The sequence below is a fragment of the Pithys albifrons genome, chromosome 8, assembly GCF_047495875.1.
Source record: "Pithys albifrons albifrons isolate INPA30051 chromosome 8, PitAlb_v1, whole genome shotgun sequence".
Classification (NCBI taxonomy): Eukaryota; Metazoa; Chordata; class Aves; order Passeriformes; family Thamnophilidae; genus Pithys; species Pithys albifrons.
Window position 1 is genome coordinate 10,106,202 of NC_092465.1, and position 22,934 is coordinate 10,129,135.

Genomic DNA, 22,934 nt, shown 5'->3' on the forward strand with positions numbered 1-22,934 from the left:
AATATTCAAGTGGTTTATATTTGTTCTTTCAGCTCCAACAGAATAATTAAGAACAGGATAAATAGTAAGTGCAAATGATGCAATGAAGCATCTGATAATGCTCAGGGAGTCACAGAAGGGGAGCCAAGTTGACCGTTTTTAGCCCAGCAGTTGATGATTTTTACGATTCTGTAACTATAACCAGTGTTTTTTTCTGCTTTTGTAGATGTGGATAAATGTCTTTCCAACCCTTGTCCTGCACTGGCCACCTGCAATAACAGCCATGGCTCCTATATCTGTCAGTGTCCTCTGGGATATGAGCTGGAAAAAGGAAAGTGCAATTTAGGTAAGGAAACAAAAATGAAAATCCAGGGGAGGACAAGATGGAAATAATTATCTGTAATCTTCTAAAATAAATTAATTTAGGCTCAGACTAGTTCAGGAGCTTAATGTTCCTCCCAACCACCACTTTTGTCAGAGCCTTTCACTGTTTACACAAGTGTAGTGTCTAATGCCTGTCGTGTTGGGCTGCCCATGGAGCAGGCACAGAGACAGCTGAGGGTTTAAAAATGCAGCAGTGGAGTGTGGGCTCAGATTTGTTAGTAAGGACAGATGTGCCCCTCCTGATCCTAGTGTGTTTTACAACCCCCTGAAAAGCATTCAGCAGCTTATCATAGCTCCTAGCCCTGCAAACTTCAGTGACAGCACTTGGCTTGGGAGCAGTAAGTGGGGCTATTGTGTAACCTGGCTTCAGTGGGATCAGCCATGTGCGGAAAATTAAGCAGCCATGAATGTCTTTGTAAGATCAAGGTCTTATTTCATACCTTTAGCATTTTCTGAGCAGCACAGTTATTAGTTGGACTCAGGTTCTGACCCTCTCCTTTCTATTAGAGGACTCAATCTCAAGGACTTACAATGTCCCATTGTGAAGGGGGATTTGTTTTGATACTTTTCTTCTGACCGTTAATCAACGAGGATTAGAGGCATGGAAATTTTGCTAAGGAAACATGGGTGAGGTGTCCCTAAGGGGTGTTTTGAAACATTTCTTTGAGTTCGAATGTGTCAGCTTCTAATTTAGGGAGTCGTTTTGATTATGCCTTGAACTGGGGTGCTGGCAGATTATATAACTACTGTGAAGGTGATTCTCATTTTTTGTCTGGAGTTGTTATATTAGAGCTGTCTGATATAAAATTTGTGGTGAAGATAGGCTCTGTGGATGGAAAAAAATGGGAAAGAATTGGAGGCTTTAAAATGTTATCTGCAACTGTATTTGTTTTTCTGGTGAAACATAAAGCTGTAGCTCTGAGTTCTCATTTCCACTGAGTATCTCATGACACTTAATACAAGATTTAGGGGCATTATCTCTCCAAGTCTGGACAACTCACATTATTGCATTCTGCTGCCGTGAATCAAATATGAATCTAAGCACAGAAAAATGCATCTTTTGGATCACTTTTTAAATGTCATTGCTCATTCTCTCCAACAGTTTGAAAAATAAAAATGTTCTTTCTACGGTGCCTTATTTTAACTTGCTGATTTGCTTTCCTTCCATTGCAGGAAGGGGTAAGAGATTTGACATGTTTACCCCAAAGTATTATAAGTAGCTTTGAAACCTGTAACTTGTCTTGTTACTAAATTTACCGATCTCTCTCTGTGTTCAGGGTTCCTTTTAAATTAGTCTGTGTTTCTATATGAAATGTATGAACTGCAGTGAAATGCTGGCTGTTCAGCAGCAATGAGCTCTGGAATTTGACTGGGACTGTGGGAACATTGCAACAATCCTTGGGAAAAACTCAAGGCTGTGACTTTGCTTTACTGGGGCAGTGACTCTCAGACACGGGGTTTTTGTATGTTGTATAAAGAGACTTTCCGTGCAACAGCCTCTCATGTAAGGCAGATGAAACCACATCTACACATGGCGCAGAGACATGTGTTCTGACCAGCTTGTCTTGTTTTCCTTTTTAGTGAGAATATTTATTGGCCAGGTCCCCCTGAAACATAATATCACCCATGGCAAGTATGCAGAACTCTTCCACGTTGAGAATGAGATCCTGGCGATGGTGAGTGTCCTTGCTGGGGCTTTGGCAATGCTGATGGGACAAGTTCCTTTTGCTCCTCTTATGGTTGTCATGGAAAGCCACGAGTCTCTGTAGCATGGGTTTAGCCTTTTTAATCATTGAACCGTCCTGGTCTGGTGTAAGTAGGACTAGTGAGATGTGGACTGATGAGATGTACACTTTTAATCCCATCACACTTCTCTCTCCTGCACTGCCCAAGCTGTCAAGAGAGCAGTGGAAAATCTGGCTCCTTTGGGGCTTAAGGCAGAATATGTGCCTGGAAAATCCTGGCGCCTCTTTCCTAAAGCAGTGTGCTTGGATTCACACTTCAGTAGCCTCCATCCTCTCCTAGTGTCTTCTGGCTGCCTTATCTTTTCCAAAAGGGCATTTAGTGCTCCTCCAAGGTCAAACATTAAGACAGTAGCCTAAATTAATTTACCCTTCGTTAGTAAATCTCATGGATGCTGGAGCAGGTTATACTGCAGCTAGTGCCACCTTGTTTTCTGCCAAATCCTATGGGACAAAGCCCAACAGCAGCACCCACCCAAACATACCTTCCTCCAGGGGAAGTTTCTCAGCCATTTGATTGTAACCCTGTGGCCCTTGGTCAGGTGAGCATAAGAACTGGATAAGCTGTTGGCTGCCCCATAGGCTGTGCCATCAGTTGCTCAAAAAAAAGACCTCTGGGCTGGGGATAGGTACATCTCTATGCATTTTTTATCCAGATCATTGCATGCATAAGTTCATCATGTTAGCAGTTCCTGGGCTGGCTCAAATTAATTCCAGCTCTTTGGAGTAGATGGTTTGGAGATGCTGCGAAAGGAAGTGAGAGTTGCAGGGAGCCACCTTGATGCTGCCCACACAACTTATGCTGGGAGTAAATACAAACAACTGCACAGATCCAGGGTTAGGGAGGCTCCTTGGATGATGTGCAGTCTGAGGATGCTGCTTTGATGTCAGCCTTGCACAGGGCTCTCCTTGCTGTCATCTAGCTCATCCTCAGCCCTTGTTGTCATTGTGCAGTGGGGCCCCAGGCAGATGCTCCTGTCAAAACCTCCAAGTCTGTTCTTGTCCAAGGCTGTGTGATGGTGACTTTGTCCATCCCTTACTGGCAACAGGGCAGTGTATCTTTCTTATCAAGCAGATGAACTGCTGGAATTTTCACAGTCTCAGTAGGCATCTCTGGCAAACACAGGGGATGGTGTCAGTGACCCAGGAGGATCATTCCATGCTACATCCCACTGAGGCGCCTCCCTTCATAATCCCCTGAGGTGCTAACACCTGCTCTCTCCTTCCTTCCTTGCAGCTCAATGCATCACTGTCGGCCCTGCCAGGGTACCACCACTCCACTGTTAAGGCAAGCAGGTAAGGCTAAAGCTACCAGGGGAAAAATGAGAAACTTGAGCATTTGGAATGTTCAACTTGAGATCCACATTCTCCATTTTGAGTTGTGCAGGGCTTAATACAATCTGTCCTCGCAGTGGTACAGTGCATTAGGAATGCCTGTCCATCTTGCCTGGCTCTCCTGCTACTCTCCTCCTGACCTGAGCAGCTTGGAGATGGGAGCTTCTCAGGAGGGATTTATTGCTGGTTCCAAATTGAGCTACCAGCATCCCCTCCAGCTCCAAATTTTTCTCCATGTCCGTAGGTTTGTCCTGTTTTTAAGGTCTATTACAATGCATGTAATGCTGTGCCTGTGATAAGTATCACTTGTGTTAATAAGAGTCCTATGTATAAGGTGCTAATGATGACATCAGACTTACCTGTGGTACTCAGGGCTGTTTTGTTTTGTTTTCTGTTAGGGAGGCAAATTTTGTGCATGTTTCAGTGCAGTCCACGTTCTCTTTAGCATCCAACGTGACTTTGTATGACGTTATCAGCAGTGTGAAAAGCTACATTCGAGCTTGCAAATCTCCCACTGAAGCCTGCCAGTTCATCTCCAGCCTGAAAACACTCCACAGAGGTAAATAGCATCTGGAGGACTGTGACAGGAGGGGAAAGGGATGTTTTATTTGGCTTCTTTTATAGCAGAGGGAGAAAGATCTGGCATCTGGAAAAACCCCTCTGAATCTTTTTATCTTATTTAAATGAGAGTCATCTTAAGAACCTCACAGAACAAAAGAGATGCAGATACTGAGCCTTATCTTCGCCACATGTGTGAGAAATCTGCCTCTCTGTGAAAACATCACACAGCACAGGATTAGAGACATTATAGGGCAATCTTTCATCCCTGGGATGTGACACCAAGACCGGCCAGATCAAAAAAGCGTAAGTCTTAATTCCACCCACATGTCTGGGAGCTGAGAAATGGTGTGAAAGCCAAGAGACAACCCCCCCCCCAGTGAAGTCGATTAGAGTTGCTGAAGGCTACTCAGGGAGCTCTGCTCTTCTGCCTGCCCAGTTTCAGTGTTGCAGGGTGTAAAGATGGTTCACAACGAAGACCTTTTGATTTCTGTACTGAATCCTCTGCCTTGTAAAAGGGAATGTGGATGCAGCACAGAAAGATGTAGAGAAGGACACCAGTGTTGCGCATGACCATCTCCAGGCAGACCCCATTGCTGGTGGTGGCCCCGTGCCCTGCATCTCGCAGTTCTCACTTTCTGAGGAAGTGATGGAGGAGATTTAGCTGTGAGAGATACCTCAGGATGCATGGAGTAGACACCCTTGAAAGATGGTCTCCCACAAGGAAGCTGCTGCATGTGAAGCTTTGTGACTTTGGGGTTCACGGCTTCAAGGTCTGGCTTTGAGAATGAAGGGTGACAGTGTTTGGCTGAGTGTAGAGGGAAACCCCTCATATCATTTTGGCAAAGTAAACATGAATATGAGAAGTTTAGTGTGTGCTCTTACTGCAACGTGCTGTATTTTAAAACCACACTTCACTGTGGATGCATTAAATTATTGGGGTAGACCCACTCAGATTATACCTACACATTACCAGAAGCATTGTATCAGAGGTAAAGTCTACCTCTAACTTGAAATAAGCAGAAATTGTGTTCTTGTGTAAGTGCTTAAAAAAAAAGATGTCAGGAAAAAACCTTGATCTAGCAGGGAGGGGTCTATAAAGGGGGAGTGCCAAATGAGTGAGATATTTTCCATAAAATAGTATTTCTCACGAATATTTATTCATTCCATTTAGTCTGACCTCCCAGGAAAAAATGTAAATTGGATGACAAAATTTCCATCATTTATCCACAGTTTTGCTGAATGTTCATTATAACAAATCTGACTTTCTAAAGTAAAACACTGCTTCAAAGTAATGTAAATGAAAGGATAAATTCTTTATTTGAAAAATGAAAAAAATCCAGTGCTTAATATTGAAACGGAAAAAAATTGGTTTGGGCTGAGCAAAATGCTTTGCTCGATATAAACTTAAAAACTGATATTTTGAACTGTCTCAGGGGGTGAACGTGTTTCAGCTTCAGCCAAACAAAATTTTTCATTTTCATTTCCCCTGAAGCTGAGCTGAAACATTTATTATGCACAAGAAATAGTGACATGGGGTAGTGTTCCCCGTCTCCTAATGGAACAAATTATTAAAAGAAAAAAAAAGAATTTTAAAGCAGCATATGAGCTGAATGTGGTGCCTGGGGAAAGAAAGTGTGCATAATGGTTGGTTCGGAGAGGACCGTGCTGATGTCAGCCACCTCTTCCCAACAGCTGGCAGCTTGTGCAGACAGAAAGACCCTGAATGTGACAAGGAAACTTCAGAATGCACCGATTTCGACGGAATTGCACTCTGTCAGTGCAAAAGTGGGTACTTCAAATACAACAAAATGGACCACTCCTGCAGAGGTATTGCTTTTTATGTGGTGTATTTTCCCTGAATTTTGCTTAAACTCTTTTTTCCAGTAGAAATGAGTGCATGTGTGTAGCCCTGTGCATGCAAGAAGCTCAATATTATGAATAAATATTAACAGCTCAAGTTTCTTTTGTTTAGTTAAGGGGCATTTCAGCAGACACTCAAGATACAGTCTCTCTCTAGGAATAATATTATCCTTTTCTGGAGCATGCTGTGAGTCACAGTGATTGAGGAGAGGGAGAAAGGGGCCTGGCTGCTTTGGGCTCTAGTTCAGTGGCACAGAGCAGAGATGACGTCTCTGCCTCTTTTGATTTTGTCTGAACTCTCAGTGAACTTAGGGGAAGTGCTTTGAACTCACAAGCTTATATTAATACATCACCAATAATTTAAAAATTTGTATCTGAAAATTATTACGAATTTATTTTTCTACTGGGTTCCTAATGGAAATTTTAAGCTTAAAGGTTACATTATTTATAGCTACTCCTCCGATCAAAAAATCTGGTTTTGGTGCATTTTAAACAAGGTCTTTGCATGCCAGTGGTCAAAATTACTTCTCTAGGATTGGGGTGTCCATTTTCTGATTTCAGTGGCTGTTGTGGGGCTTAAGAAATGCAGTTTTCTGATGACATATCAATTGGAATTACAGTAATGGTTATATATTGCTTCTGACACTGTCTGTTGTGTTAGTGTTGGAATAGGAGGAAATGTTTTGTCGATTCCAAATCTGATCAGAGTGTGAGAAAAATGACCCTGGAAATAACTCATGTGCTTCAGACTCTGGGATAGACAACTTGGAGATGGGCATCTCTGTGTCCCAGGTCATGATCCTGCCTCTCCTCCACTCTGTGGCTCCAGGCAAAACCTTTCCCTTTGTGTTTTCCTTCCTTCTCTTCATCGTGTGTGTTGGAGGAAGGATTTCTGTCAGGAAATAGTGACCATTTCTATCGACCCTAGAGAGTCAGTGAAGGGCATATGTTGTGAGTGGAGAGCTGAGCTGAAATTGCTCCGTCACAGGCAGTGGGGACCGAGGGAAGGTTACTCCATTTATCTTGTTCATGTCTCCTCCCAAGCAGTGTTGTGAAGATGAACCTGAAAGGCTGTGAGGCACTTGGATGTGATGGTTGCAGAGGGCTAAGAGATCTAACTTCTTGTACATGTGGTTACTCCCTACTTACAGATCTTGTTTGCTATGGAAAATACCAAAAGCCTGCCTGCACTCAGTGAGGCCTCAGTTCCCCATTCTGCTCACATCGTCAGTAGGAAACATCTTGCTGACCAGCTTGGGAGTGTCTGAGTGACAGGGTTGATGTGGGATTTAGGCTGTAGTGCAGAGGCATGAGGATAGTACAGCCTGCATGGTGCCACACTCCTGCAAGGTACTACATTTTCAGTATCACTTGTTCCCATCTGGGTAAGCCAGGAGGTTAGGTGTTTTAAAGGCTTTTTCCAGAAGTCAAGCTATGGCCCTCATTGGATATTTAGGGCCATTTTGCTGATAAATATAGCATACAATATGCCAGCCTCTTTGAAAATGTCTGCCATTCTAGTACCTAAACAGGAACTGAGGTCTTGTGAGCATCCGACCCTCATTGTGGGTCATGAAAATGTGGTGTGGTAACTCCAATTATAATATTTGCAAAGAGGGAAATGGCTATTGTGCTGCCCTGTCCGGTCTCTCTGTGGGAAGGCAAGTGTGGCTGGGAGAGCTTCTAGGGCAGGGGGAATTGGCTGCCCCAACTCCCAGGTTTTGTTCTGTTCTGCCTTGCAGTGTCTGTCCTCTGGGTTATGCTTGAATAGCATCCCCCTGGACCAAGGAAAGGTTGGGTTTCTGAGCCACAGCAGTTTCAACATGTTGGCTGTTGTACCTCTTGGTGTGCAGTTGAGTTGTCTCTGGGTCGTTGCTGATTTTCAACCTTCTCAGTATCTTCAGGGCTATTTCAGTAACAGAGCAACAAACCTGGTGTGCCAACTTTTCAAGGGCATGCTATTTTTACTAGTGCAAAGTGTTTCTGGAATGAAGCAAGGAGCAGCAAAGCAGGTTTCCAAAGAGACCCTGAGTGTCTTTTGGGAAGGCAAAGAATCCTGAAGAGCACAACTGGCTATCTTTGGTTGGCCCCTGACACTGAGGCCTTTCCTCTGTTCCCTGCTTATGTTTGAAAGCCTGCCAAATCAGTGTGACAGCAAAAGCTCTCCTGGGAACATGTTCAAAGGAGCAGGAAAGATGCCAAAGGAGAAAGCAAAGTGGCAGGAAAAGGCAGGGTGAGGAGAGGAAAAGACATAAGTACCAAGTTTTTAAGAGAGACAGAGAAATGCATATTCAGGATCTTGCTTTTCCTCTTTGCTCTATAACCTTCTGGGCTGAGAGCTGTGTGCCAGTGAGGTCCCAAGGTTGCTCCTGCCCAAGGCACAGCTTTGAGACTGCTCAAGGTGTATGTGCCCCGCACATGTTACTGGGCTAGGGCTGAGGTTAGGGTGGGCTCCAGCATCTGCCTGCCTGCTCCTGCAGGCTGTCCCAACACTCAAGCCATGAGCTAGAGCTGCTGCACTCATTAAAGACGGCAACTCCAGTGAGTTCCCTCCCTTCCACCGCAGATTTTTTTATTGGCTGATCCTGTGGTTCACTTTGGTAGAACATTCACTCCATAATATTTTATGTCTGCTTTTGTTAGCAAGTGAAAGGAGCAACCCATCCAGTCTCCTTTTGCTAATGCCTCAGTGTTATGTATGAGCCAGGCAAGGATCCTTTGGGACTTACTACCCTTGCCCTGGCTGTTTGTTGGCTGAGGCTCTTCATTCTTGCCCAGTTACCTCTAATCTCTTCCTTCACTTCAAAGAAACAATCCTAGAGAAAGAAAAATATATCCAGTGCAAAAAGTGTCACAATGAGATGCAGCAGAGAGACGGTGTAATGAGTTTCACCCTCCCAGTTCCCAGCTCTGGCAAAATAAATGGAATGAGAGAGGTACTAAAGGGTAATGAGGCTATATAAGGCAAAGAAAGATATACAAGACCAGGTATCATGGATGTCATGGTTTGTACCAGTGGCTATAGCAAGTCTGTGTCTGCAGCTGCAATATTCATGATGTGAGGGCATCATTCATCTACGTCCACACATCCTGCAGGGAAAATGGCTGAGAGACATGGGATACTTAGTAAATGGTACATGGACAAAAAGTTTTTCAGTACTGCCACAAGCAAGGCCAAGCATCCAAGAGCAGAGTGCCAGGCACACTGTGTGTTGCATCTCCTGTAAAGCAGAGACTTGGGAGGAGCTGAAAAGGGGGCCTGGCAGGTAAAGAAGAGATTCCCAGCTCTGGCTTGCAAGGCTTGCAAGGCTATCTTGATGCCCGAGTGCATTTAGGGGGTCATGGGCAAGAAGAAGATGGTAAATTTTGTTATCCCTGGGCTTGTGACATCTATTTCTGGGAACGAGAAATCAAAAGGTTCAAAGAGAATCTGTGAGCCTTCACAGAAAAGCTGCAATAATTAGGGAGACTCAAAGGTCTGAGTGCCTTTGGCTTTATTAAAGGTAAAGGAGTGATTTGGTGGTGAGAAGAAATGGGATCATGTAACCTTTTCCAATCTAGTAAGTAAACATCCAAAGTCTGGAATTTGACACTGTGATAATTCAGACCAGAAAGAAGGTGAATGTTTTTAATGGCTGGGAAAATTAACTTTGTGAACATTTGACCCAGGATTGTGGTTGATTGTCCATCACTGAAAATACTAAAATCAGTCTTGGATGTTTCTCTAAAATGTAGCTCCAGTTCAACTATTTGATTTGAAACTGGAATTAAATCTAGGGAAGTTCTGTGACCTGTATTAACAAGAGGGAGGTCACAGTCACATTGCTCCCTACTGGCATCAGTATCTCTTGTTACTGGTGCTGGAAGAGCCATAAACTTCTGAATCCAGCCAGAATCCTAGTTAACCCTCTTGGTTTACTATGATTTTACCAACCCATTTTAGTGGACAACATTCCACATTTGTCCTTTTCTCCCTTCCTCCCCTCCTGACCTAAGGGTTTTTGTCAATACAGTTGCTGGCTGTTCCAAAGAGAAAAGGCATCCAGTGTGCTGGGAGCAGGAGAGGAGGGTGTGAGAGCTTTGCTGCAGCTTGTCTGGGACCTATGCTGGAAGCCTCCTCTTCTCCCTGCTTGTTGGTGTTAGAGTGCCTGAACTTTTGTCTACAGGTTGTCCCTACAGTTAGAGAGCAAGACAGAGGGAAGAGGGCTTGAGAGCTGCTGCTTCACCACTTTTAAGCATATAATGTTTGAGGGTGAAAAAAAAATCCATGAGCATTTTTGTTTTCACTTAACAATTCCCTGTGGAGTGTGCTGCAGGGGTTTTCCACTCTGGGTGATGTCTTGCAGACCTCCAAGGGCTGCTGCATGTGCTGGCCCTGGCTTGTCCCTCTGTCCAAACCAACTCTATCTGTGTCACTCCTGCTCAGGTCTTTGAGTGACCGCCTTTGCTGCCTCTGCAAAAGGCAGCAGATCTACAAGAGCTCTGGTGGCACTATTGCTGAGAAAAGCAATGATCTTTGTATGTCCAATGTATCATCTCCTTTCCTGTTCATCAGCAGGGTAGTATAATTTCCTCAGATAATTCAGGGGATGGGATAGCTGTCCATAAGCACAGAATTTATTTTATTTTAAAGTGATGGTTTCTCTTTTTCATCAACATTTTGCATGTAGCAGTTTTCTGGGTTATTTAAACCTAATAAATTTCTATTGGACAGTAAAATATGATATCTCAAAATTCGATTTAGCTGAAAATTGAAAAGATCAGAAAAGAAGATGACAGAAGAAAAAACATTAGCATACCACTTGGGGTTACCCTGACTGTGTTTGCACGACTTTTTATTGCAATACTAACGTTTAAAAGTAATTAATAACGTGCCCAATGCTAAAGTAGCACTGTTCAAATGAGGTTTCAAAACAAAAGCAGGAGGCACTTGCAGGTTTTTTACACTGCTGTTTTGTGGGAAGCAGTAAGTTTTCATTTGGTCAAGAAGAGGTTCTGCTGGGAATTACATCACGAGCCCGCCCTGTGCCAGGCTCCGAGCTGGCTGTACCTGGAAACCCTGAAATGGTCCTGTTGAAGCCAGCGGGAGGTGGAGTTAAATACACGGTGTGGTGTTTTGCAGAGCACATACTGCATCCCATCAAAGTGCATCGCATTCCTGCTGCACAGCCGGGCTGCTGTCGGGCCCCCAGGGGGGTTGGGGTGAGGCTGCCGTGGGAAGCGGCGATGGAAAATGCCTCCCCGCACCACTGTGTGGTGCTCATAGCTCTTCTCTCTCTTTTTAGCGTGTGAAGATGGATATAAGCTGGAAAATCAGACCTGTGTGAGGTATGGTGACTCTTCTGCCCTCCTCCTGCCCCACTATCCTTGCTTTGGTGATCTGTCAGCACAACTAAGCCGCTGAAACTCCCTGTTGTTTTCTGTTCCCAGCTGTCCATTTGGCTTGGGTGGCTTCAACTGCGGAAACCGTGAGTACCAAATTTTGGTTATTTTCCATAGTGTCAGAAATGGGAGATTTGAAATAAATAATTGCAAATTACTCTGTCTAAATGCAGTAGATACACACTACTTGTCAGTGTTTTTTCTTTTTTACTTTTCTGTTGGAAGTTATTTTGTTGACCTTATTTGACAAAGCTGAATTAATGCTATCTCATAAGAAAAGGAGATGTCCCTTCCCTAGATACTCTGTCATGATTGCACATATAGTGGGCACTATTGAAGCAAGATACTCTGATCTGTCAGTGAAGGGAATCCATCCCCTAGGGAAATGAACTTGTTCCTCTTTTGGCAGGAGGTCCCCGACACCATCTATTTTGCTTGAAATTACAGAGGGAAGGAAGATGGGAAATAAACAGTTAATCCCTTTGCATGAGGTCTGTGGATATGTTGACCTTAGTATTTAAAACCACACCACTGTTCCTAAGGGAGTCTCTGTCTTTCCCGTCTGTAGCATATCAGCTTATCACTGTGGTGATTGCGGCTGCAGGAGGGGGACTTCTGCTTATCATGGGCATAGCACTGATCGTCACCTGCTGCCGGTAGGTATCGCTGTCAGGCCCAACTCATCCATTGTATCCTCTCAATGGGTTACCCCACACTTACTACTCCATGTGTGAACTCTGAAGGACCAAAACATAGGTGAAAACATAGGATAGCTAAGCAAGTGGGTTAATCAGAGATGCTGAGGTATGACATTGTGCTTTCATTTGAGGCATACCTTCCAGCAGCCAGGCTAAACAACTGAACTGCTTATCTCTTAAAGGTACACTTGGAAATTGTGTCCTGTAATGTTGGAGAGGCAAAGGAGTCCTTCCCACTCAGAGCTTTAAGGCTCTGAAGCCAGGAAGCAGTCTCCAAAAATGCAAGCTAAGTAGAAAGGAGAAGTTTGAGCAACAGGAGAGGTTACTTGCCATTGTTCAAGTGCTGTTTGGGTGTATTTGAGGCTATTTTCATTTTCCTTTATGAACAAATCCTGCCTGTGCTCTTAGTCTGTGTGTCTCTCCCTCTCAGCGGTGCACACACGCACACACATGTAGTGCCCATACCAGCACGTAGCTTCAGACTAGAGGCAAGATGTGCTGAGGAAGCTCTGCTTTGTGATTTATGTATTCTGAAAGGGGATACCTTGCAGTAACACACTCTTCCTGCAATTCCACTTCCCAAACTTAGGATTTGAAAGCTCTCTGATAAAGCTGACAGCTGGATTTATTGGTAATACAGACGTGGCAGTGGTTTGGTTGGCACAGTGGTGTTCCCCTGTTACCCTGTGTTTTGAGCCAGGGGGACCAGCAAGCCCCAGCCAGGATGTAGGATGGCCAGTAGAACTCCAGGCCCCAGAATGCAGATCTCTGCAGGGATGGACAGATCTTCTCATGAGTCTTGGCCTTTGACAAATTATGTGACTTCCCAGAGGGTACTCTGCTTTGAACTGGAAGTGTCACCAAAGTCCACTCACACAACATGTAGTCATGTAGGGGCATTTGGTGTAATTCAGGCAGGCTCCTTGCAGGTCTTCTTTCTTAGGAATTAACACAGTGCCTATAATTGCTATAGTTATCCACTTGGAGACTTAAATAGCATGGTGGCTCCCATATGTTTTTCTACCTCGATTTCCATGATTTTTTAATTTGCGCAGATGAACACACACATTTTTAAGAGACAGTGAGCATAAGCTAGAACAGGAGAAGTTCAAACAATGTAGGGGGAAATTCTTTCACCGAGAGGACAATAAGACAGTGGAACAGATTGCTCAGAGGGTTTGCCTTCTCCATCTTTTGGAGATTTCAAATCCCACCATATAATACCCTGAGTAGCATGGTCTGACTTCATATCTGACTTGGCTTCAGAGCAGAAGATGGGTCTAAAGTCCTTCTGAGGTGATTTTTGTTCCCAATTAAGTTTCATAACATGAAGTAATGATTTCTCCTGAGTGGACATGCCAGAAGTGGATAAGTTTCATGTTTTCACTTTCCCTCATTCTTTTATAAACAGGAAGAATAAAAATGACATAAGTAAACTGATTTTCAAGAGTGGGGATTTCCAGATGTCACCTTATGCTGAATATCCGAAGAATCCCCGGGCACAGGAGTGGGGCAGAGAGACCATCGAGATGCAGGAGAATGGAAGCACCAAGAACCTTTTGCAGATGACAGATGTGTATTATTCGGTAGCTATCCATAGCTTAACTATTAACCCTTTGTGCCTGATACAGGAAAGAGATATTCCTTTATTTTTGGAAGTACAGATCCTTTTCCTTCAATGTAAAAGGGCAAAGCAAATGTTTTCCATAGACAGCAAGGCATCAGGAGTCCTGTGGACTCTAGCTATTATCTGTGAGGAATATCACAAAGAGATGTCAATAGGAAGAATGTTAGGGAAATGTCTAGGAACATTTTGCTAAAATGCCCCAAAAGTCCAATCCTAGAATGGAGAAGAACACTTAAAGGTTTTGGATAGACTGCTAGGGTTCCTTGTAGGTTTTTGTGCACTAATGATGTGGAAGGTTGAGACTCCTGTCTGGGAAGCTTCCCCAGAATGGGAAGATTCTGGTCACTAAGGACCTCTCTTTTCTTCTATTCCTTCCCTCTCCAGGGCACATATGGATCATGCCATCAGCTCTGAGGGAACAAGGAGTAATAGGCTGTGTAGGGCACAGAAAGACACAAGCACAGGACTTGCTGTCATGGTTGGTACCATCTGCTAATGTCTGTATCCAGACCTGTGATGCTGGTGTATCATTTGCCACTTACTACAGCAACATGTACTTAAGGTGTGTGTGGGTTATTCACGCGAGTGAAGGTTGCAGGATTTCACCCAAATCACACACTCTGGACTCCCTGCTTTCCAGAGCAGAGAACAAGGAACATTATTTTTTTCCCTGGCTTGTATTTGAAGTTTCTCAGTAAGCAAGTTTACTGGGTTATGCATCATGAAGGAAAATAATTCTCCTTCGTGCTTCCACTAAGAATGAGGCATTCAGAAATGAACATGCATTTTCTAAACTTTTTTTCTAAGACAGTTATTATGCTGGCAAGTAGAAAGGGGAACTTTTTAGCAAGCGGTAGGTGATGAGAACTTTGCGTTGGTCTGTCCCGTAACAGATCAAACTAAGTGGCTTGATGTTATTCACTGGGTGAAAGGACTATACATACGGTCTTGGTCTTAGACATAAATGTTCCTCAACCAAGTGTCTCCAGTTGTTTTACTTAATTAAGAGAAAGGAAGAGAAAGGAAGGTTAGATCATTTTGTATTTGACACATAATTCAAATGATATGTATTGTGAGAGGAGGCACCTATCATTAATGGGGAGAGAAGTGCTCCCAGGTAATACTCAGAGCAGGAGACTAACTTTGATTTTGTAGAATTGTTTCCTTTAAGGATGGCTGTGGCACAGTATCCTTTTTGTGAGCATGGTTTCGATTCCTGAGCTCATCAGTAGAATTCTTTTGGATTAAAAATTAACTGTGTACTTTAACTGCACTTGTTGGAGTCAGGTAAACTTCAGGTCTGTTCATTGGCCAGATGTCAAAATCAGACTTCATCAGAATAATCCCTTCAAGCAATACATAATTCCCACAGTAAAAATCATTGTAGGTTGTAGAGATCGTTAGCAATCACATAGTTCCTTCTAGCTACTGAAATAACTTCTGGGAAAGGTGGTAAAGCTGTGCCTGAAGGAGGATTTGAGTGTGAGAATAAGACCCTTTTTATTTAATTTTTTTTGATAATACAGCCAACTGGACTGAGAAATCCTGAACTGGAAAGAAACGGACTTTATCCTCCCTACACTGGTTTGCCTGGATCCCGACATTCATGCATCTACCCTGGACAATACAATCCATCCTTCATTAGTGACGAAACCAGAAGAAGAGACTATTTTTAGCAGAGAGTGGAGGGGGAGTGGAAGATTGACACAGTTTTGTGGCCCTTGATACCCAGGTACAATCTGTCTCCTAGGTAGTTCAGGCCACATCAATCTTACTCTTCCCATTTAACAGGAAGGACTTTGAACTTCATGCCAAGCATTGCTGCCCTGGGGGATGGTTACATTTGGTGAGCAGCAGAGAGGAGGAGGAGGAGGAAGAGGAGGGAATGGCTCAAGGTGCACATCACTAAAAGACCCAGATGGAAGCTAACACATGTACTCCATATTTGTTCTGTGCTCTATCTTCACTCTTCACACTGTATGGCAAGCATGGATCAGTACAGGCAGATGAACTGCCCAGCACTCAACATTGAATACCACTAAGGGAGTGTTTTGTTTACAGATCTTGTTCAGTGTTGACTGTGCTTGTCTTCTTAGCCAGCCTTCATGCAAAGATTCAGTGTTCAGCTGCATTTGGTAGGACAAGTTTGTCCACTCCCTTTTACAATGCTGCATTGCTATCTGCTTCATGTACGACGGGAAAGCTGGCTTGTCTTTTGGCCCTCACCTTCTTACTGGTAGAAGTTCTCCAGGTGGCTGGGTCCTTGCTGAAGCCCAGTGTCCTGCAATATTGTCTGAATTCATGGATTGATTATCTCCAAAAAGGGTGGGAGAGTTAATCATACCACTGCAATTTTGACTGAAAAAAGGCACAGTTGTTCCTATGTGCTTCTTTGAAAATCTATATATAGGGAAGAGTACAAGTATGTTGTTGTTTTGTCAGCTTGTGTTGTTCAGAAGTGATGCCACTACATACCATCATGGCACTTCCATATAGGATCCTTCAGGGTTCTGTTTCTCTGCAGGGATTTAAATTGCTGTAGAATCAGCAATATAATACTAAACAATTGTTCACAGGGAAGAAAAAGATGAGCTGTGCATTCAGAATGCTCTTTATGAGGAATCTGTGAAGAAGCAATAATGCTGCAGCCTTGGCTGGGCAGAGGAAGATGAATTCTGGGCACTGAAAATGGAACATAGTGTTCTCAAACCTCCACAGTTCACCTTGCCTTTCGCAAGGAGCTGTGGAGCCTTTCAGTACATTGGAAAATAAGGCTCATTGCAGTCAATTTAATTTAAGAGAGAAAAAACCATGATGATTGCAATCCTAGCATAGCAAAGATCACTTAGGTTGAAGTGTTTTTCTTTCTTCCATCCTAGTTTCAAGTGACTCAGACCAGGTGTGTTTCCTCACCCAGGTATGTTAATTCATATTAGCCAAAGCTGAAGAATGTAAGAAGAATTACATTTCTTGTCAAAGATCAGACTGAAAGCTCATGGACTATATTCTGACCTGTGTATTGAAAGAGATGTTACTAATTATAGGACCCTGGAATATTTTGGGTTGGAAAGGACCAGATTGTTCAAAGTCCCATCCAGGCTGGCCTTGAACACTTGCAGGAATGGGGTAACTTCTCTGGGCAACCTGTTCCAGTGCCTCACCTCTCTCATGGTGGTTTATATTAGTTATAAGGTTCTTCCTTATAACTAATACAAATCTACCTTGTTCAGTTTAAAATCATTCCCCCTTGCCCTATCACTACATGTCCTTGTGAAAAGTCCCTCTCTAACTTTTCTCTAGGTCTCCTTTAGGTACTGGAAGGCTACTCCAGGGTCTCTCCAAAGCTTTCTCTTCTCCAGGCTGAGCAACACAAACTCACTCAGACTGTCTTCACAGGAGAGGTGCTCCAGCCCTCTGACCATCTTTGTAGCCTCCTCTTGATTTGTTGCTTCTTCTGTTGGGGCCCCTTGGAGCTGAAAGGAGCACTCTGGGTGGGTTATCACGAGAGCAAAGTAGAGGGAGAATCACTTCCCTTGACCTGCTGCCCACACTGCTTTTGATGCAGCACAGGACACCACTGGCTTTCTAGGCTGTGAGCACAAATTGCTGGGTCATGTCACGCTTCTCATCAACCAACATGCCAATCCCTTCTCCTCAGGGCTACTTCCAATCCATTGTCTGTCAGCCTGTACCTGTGCTTGGGATTGTCCCAACCCCCACACAGAAAATATAATGAAGTGTATTTACCGCTTATCTTTACTGCACTGTTAATCTGAGTCACCTAAACCCTGTCCAGATACAGGGTCCAGATGCGGATCCTTCTCTTGAATGTGACTATGCTTTTAATTTGAGGTGGCTGCTTGTATGAGGGTAACAAATGGCACAATTCCTTAGCTATTAACCCACCATCTCTGTAGTGTGTTCATTTGCTGATATTCCCTTCTCCCCTACCATGCTTTAAAAGACACAGTGCCTATAATTATGCTCATAAGGTAGCTCAGCTCTCTGAAGCACTAAGGATCATGGGATGTGTCTCCCAAAGTGCCTAATCTCAAGTAAGGGCAACAGTTCAAATGCTCACTGGAGGCAGCCCTGGGGTTATGAGGAGCCCTCTGTCAGGGAGCAGGTACTTGCATCCTAAAGATGGTGTGAATTCCTAGGATCCTTTCCCAGCACTTCAAAGGCTGTAGTGTTCCCTGTCAAAAGTGAGTACCAGGTACCCAAAGGAAGTGGAGATAGCACCAGGCAGTTTTTAGCTGTGTTGGCTGAGAGGTTTCTGGTCTCTGCTCACAGTTGCTTGTGTTTTCTCAAAACAGGAAAGGCACCACAGATGTGCTTTAGAAGACACAGTTTGGTGCACCAGCCATAGCACACAAATGCAGTCTTTTTATGCCTCTTATCTACTATGAAGAAACAGCAGTGTGGGCTTGCAGAAAAACAGAGCTTCATGGATGCCTAGGGCAGTATCCTTTGCACTTGCATGAACTTAAGGTGACAATGTGTGGAACTTCATGCCTATCTGATCCATAATCAGCCTTTCTTTAGTTACTTTAAGAAAGGAGTCACAGAGCCAATGCACAGTCCACAGGAGGAGGGAAAGGGTCTCTCCTGACCTGCCACACCTTCTCTGGGTGTCCTGTGAGGCCCTGCTCAGCAGGCAAGAGAGGGTTTGGGCAGGAGGAGTCAGAAGCCAGATGATTGCAGGTACTTTCCCACCCTGTAATCCAGGAAGTTTTTGTGAAGGTGATAGATGCAGCCTGGGGTGATTCAGCTCCTGGGTCTCTACCAGCCCAGCTGCAACCTGTGCTGTGGTGTTTCTGTCTTCAGCCAAGTGCCAGCTCACTCCCAACTCCACTAGGACGGAAGGGGTGGGTGCAGGAGACCGTGTTTTGTCACAGTTTATGATATTTTACTGCAACTGTTTACTGCCACACCCCAGCAGTATGGGCTCGCCCAGCCACAGCAGGGGTGTGGCTTGTTTCAGTGCAGCTTGTCTCTGTGTAAAGCTGCTACCGGGACCCTCTTTGCCTGTCTGCCATATAAACTAAACACCTTCTGGCAGTGGAGTGGGGCTTGTTGCTCTTGTTGGGAATAAGAAGGTTGTTTTTGTGCCATCAAGCCCACTTTCAAACATGGGTTTTTCTCTGTACACTACCTAACTCCCCATAGGATGTCTAAATAAATGCAGCTTATTTCTCAGACTATTTAGATTACTTCTAGCTACCCCAAGCTGCAAAGTTTGAGCACACTGGATGTTTTTGTGAAGGGGCATTGCTCTCCACTATCCAAGAGGATAAGAGTGAGGTGGCATGTTTTTTGTAAGGAGGATGCAAGTGGTTCAGCCAGATGAAGGGAAAGGAAGAAAACCTACACCAACACTGCACATAAATCTGCTATTGGTCCTGTCTGCTGTGGCGAGATAGGGGAGTAGTAAGCAAGGGCCCGTGGGCAGTTGTGTGGGTGTATTTTCAATTAATTTTGGAAAAAATGCTAATTCTGTTGCTTGACAGGAAAAGTTGTGAGAAGCATGTATTTGCTGCTACGGTGCTCTGCCAGCTGTACTGACAAGGGCCTCTCACCCACAGAAATAGCCCTGACACAGCATAGGAAGGGCAGTTCCAGTGAGCAGATCAGCAAAAACCATATTGGAGGGATCATCTGAAAGGCCGTTCTAACATACAGCCTTCCTGTGTCCGGCCTTGCACTGCTCCTTTGCCCTGGCCAGCCCTCCCAGTTGCACTGGGAAAATCAGTGTCTCTTTCTGTACTGTTGAAACCACACAGCAGTGAACTGGGCTTTATGTGGAAAAAAGCAGGTCAGGTTGATGCCCTTTTAGCACCACATTTAAGGCGTTAGGTTTCACGACAGCAACGAATCTCATTGCTGTTTCAGCCCTTCTGGTAAGTCCCCCTGTCACAGTCATGCACTGAGTCATCCCCTGTGAACAGCCTTCTAAGAGGTGTCTGCCTCCACAATGAGCAATAGTAAAAGGCTTTAAAAATAGCAATAAATGACAGAGAGAGGTGTTTGTCATTGTGGAATTGTTCATGCCAATACTTGTAAAGGTTATTTGCTGGTACCTGAGTGAGCTCTAGAGCAAGTTTGGACACTGCTGCAAATACACCAAGTGCTTTCCTGACACTTATCTCTAGTACTGGTCAATGGCCATATCCATTTCAAATACAGCTGAACTTTTCATTCCCCCATAATGGTCTTTAATCTTCAGTTTTCTTCCTTAAATGAACAAGAACAGATGCATTTTAGTTAAATGCTCTTCCTATGCCAACTAATGTTCTCCCTTCTTTACACACAAAGAATATAATCCAGCATCCATTATAATGACTGGGGTAACTCTCCCATGGACTGTAATGACCTTTTCTTTTAGGCCTGAATTATTCCACCACCAGGGTCACCTGCATGTAGTACATGCTTTCCCATGGCTCTGTGTGCCTATTTCTGTAAAACTGTTACTACCTTTCCGTGTTGTATCTATTTTTTAAAAAAAGTATACTTATTACTGTAGCAAGACCTGTATTATGTGAGGGTGAGCAAAACAAGTTGAAGATCTGGGACACTTTTCGAGAAGAGAGTGAATGTGAATTTTGTGTACTTGTTTTACTGGTCAGCCAACCTGTCTCCTATCATGTAAGATCTTCTAGGGATGTAGAGATGCTTCCTGCAGTCACACATAACTACTCTTCAGTTCACTCTTAATTCTGTTTAGAAATTAAGTAAGATCTCCTAGTTTCAGAAGGGGTATGTGCTATGTGCTTGTAAGACTGTGTGACCTTTTCAATATGTATCTACTTGTTCTTTCCCTTGAATTGCTGAAATTGAAAAGAAGGAAAGAGATGCATGAAGGGGTAAGAAATACGAAAAGAAAAAAAGGAATACACTTAATTTACAAAAGTGTGGCTTCAGTACTGTGAGGTTATATGTTGTGGGATGACACCTCTTCTGTTTCTAGTCTGTGTTCCATGTGCATAATATCCTTTATGAGGCAACATGTAGAGAGGGAGTCTGATGTTTCTTGAAAGTGGTATTTAAATGCTGAGTCCCTCAGTCTTTATTCTGGTAAAATGCTAAAAGGGATGGGAAGCTTGTTTGGCTTAATGACTGCAGCAGGCAGCCCTCAGATCTGCAAAATCCTATATGGAAAAGTCCTGTGGAATACAATAAACTGATCACTTCTCTTGAACAGTGACATAGAATTCACCTGACATAAAAGGTCTCCAATAAAATCTGCTAGGATGAGTTTATTTTAAAGAAAGAAAAAACCACCAAAACCACCAAAACAACAGAATAAATACTTACTACTTACAAAGGAAATTCTGTTAAACTCAGTAATATGCTTTAAACCCTGTTAAATTCTACAGGACTTTCTCCTGGCAGAAGGTCAAATCTGGTGTGTAAAATCATAATGTTTTGTTTGAACAAGTTTCAGAATTGCAGTAGTAAAGCTCACCTTTTGTAACCTCTGTGTCAAAAAGTAAATTTTCAGCATTTGTTTGTTCTTCTTTTATCAACCTGAATGTAAACTTGCTTTATGTTCTTGACACTGTTCCATTCCTTCCCTTTATCTCTGAATGTTTGCTTCCAAGTCGCTGGGGTTCTGAGGACATTTTCCAAACCAGTATTATTTAAAGTTGCATCATTTTTTCAGCCTCCACTAATTATACAGTACTGTAGTAGCAAAATATAATTTTTAAGGATTGGATTATTTTTATACCTGCATCCAATATTATTAAATCTGGCGTTCTAGTCAGTATTATAAAAGAATACAATAAAACAGTGAATATTACTATGTCTCTGCTTTTTAATTGCCTTTAGCTTTGCCTGTATAGAGAAACATATGCAATTTTTAGGTAGTTTTAATTATATTTAGAAAACTGATCAAGAAAATAAGAAATGTTATCAGTTTTTGTTCTTCTGATGGTGCTTTCTGATTGAATAACTAAACTGAAAAGCAAAGAGGAAACAGGTATGTTCTGTTAGTTGTGCCAAACAAACATGCTTAGCTGAAATACAAGTTGTCTTCTGATACAATTATTTTGCTAGCACTGAGCAACTCAGTCTAAGTTCAGTTTTTCCACTAATTTTTCATCCTGATGGAGTTGATGAAGTGGTGTGTTTATTTGTGTGAGTGCATGTTGGAGGGGAGGACAACCTCAGGAGAGGCAGGGGCAGCAGGGCTGTTTTCAAGAGCAAGGGTCTGGACCTGACCACAGTGAGATCAGTCCTGCTCAGTAAGTGCTGCCAGGGTCTGTGAAGAATATACAGCTGAGTGTCCTTCAGAGGAAGAAGGAGGGCACCTTGAATCCATATGAACGCTAAGTCCAACTCAGGAAGAGGCATGATGTGGAAGATCATCTGGAGCAATGGCAGGTATGTTCATCTGGGACAATTTTTTCCTATATTGCTCTAGACCAGTACAACATCATTGTGATAGCAGTCCAGTGGGACTAAGGTGGCATTCATCTGTTCTATCAAAAATTAGGTGGCCAGTTTGAACATACCATCTGGCTCCTCCAGCAGCCATGAAAAGAGACAAGCATTCACAGAGAGTAGTTCACCCCATGGTAAGATGTCTCTCACTCTTGACAGTAGTATCCCAAGACTCCACAGCAGACAGCTGCCTCAGATGAAGTGGGTGCTACTCACAAAGCAATGGGGAGTGTAGAATATACTCCCTGTTACATCCTGAAACTTGTCTGCTTTCTACTGTGATACAGTACAGAATTTTGTTATACGAATGCTCCTTGTATAGTAAGACTGTGGTGGAAAAATAAAGGGGAGAGAAATATAATGAAATTTGCAGTTCTGTTCATTTGCAAGAGAAGAGACTGTTAGCTGTGCCTCAGTTTTGTTACCAAGACTATTGCAAGTTATTCTGCTTTCTATGTGACATTGTAATCTTTTAAGGAAATTAAGTGAGAAAGGATGGGTCACAACATTGCCATGGGACTAGGTAAAAGTTCTTTGGAGTTATGGGCAAGCACATGATTTAACAGTCCTGCCCACTTCAGATTTGCACACCCGTGCCTCTGAAACCACTGAATGCACCTATGTGTGCCCTCAACCATCTTGGGACCCACCCAAAAAGAAGTCAAAGTGCATCTTCTTCCCGTAATTATGCATGGATCTGTATATATAGCACTTTGATTTAGACTTTCTGAAGGGGTTTTTTAACTTTTAGCTAATTACAACATACATTTCTACTTGTGTATGTAATACATAGTGGATGAACCAAATTTACATGAGATAGCAAAATGTATAGACATCTAGTAAGGAATAGGATTGAAAAATACATGGGAAGAAAGTATCGAGCTGACACATGTGAGAAACTGTAAAAGTTACTTGTTCCTA

At 43.3% G+C, this 22,934-nt stretch overlaps 1 protein-coding gene across 6 annotated transcripts in view; it reads left to right on the plus strand.

Annotated features, from left to right (window-relative positions):
* The window catches only part of HEG1 (heart development protein with EGF like domains 1), a 55,344-nt gene extending 33,975 nt beyond the window's left edge, over nt 1-21,369 (plus strand). For 4 of the 6 annotated variants that reach the window (XM_071562065.1, XM_071562066.1, XM_071562067.1 and 1 more), the window contains exons 14-23: nt 206-325; nt 1,945-2,039; nt 3,343-3,401; nt 3,839-3,999; nt 5,694-5,828; nt 11,147-11,189; nt 11,292-11,329; nt 11,812-11,899; nt 13,353-13,527; nt 15,095-21,369. In XM_071562065.1, the coding sequence (XP_071418166.1) occupies nt 206-325; nt 1,945-2,039; nt 3,343-3,401; nt 3,839-3,999; nt 5,694-5,828; nt 11,147-11,189; nt 11,292-11,329; nt 11,812-11,899; nt 13,353-13,527; nt 15,095-15,244 (1,064 nt within the window). In that variant the 3' untranslated portion in view covers nt 15,245-21,369. The remainder of the gene's footprint in view (nt 1-205; nt 326-1,944; nt 2,040-3,342; nt 3,402-3,838; nt 4,000-5,693; nt 5,829-11,146; nt 11,190-11,291; nt 11,330-11,811; nt 11,900-13,352; nt 13,528-15,094) is intronic. The other 2 variants (XR_011698393.1, XM_071562070.1) reach the window with 2 other exon arrangements.
* The last annotated feature ends 1,565 nt before the right edge of the window (nt 21,370-22,934 follow it).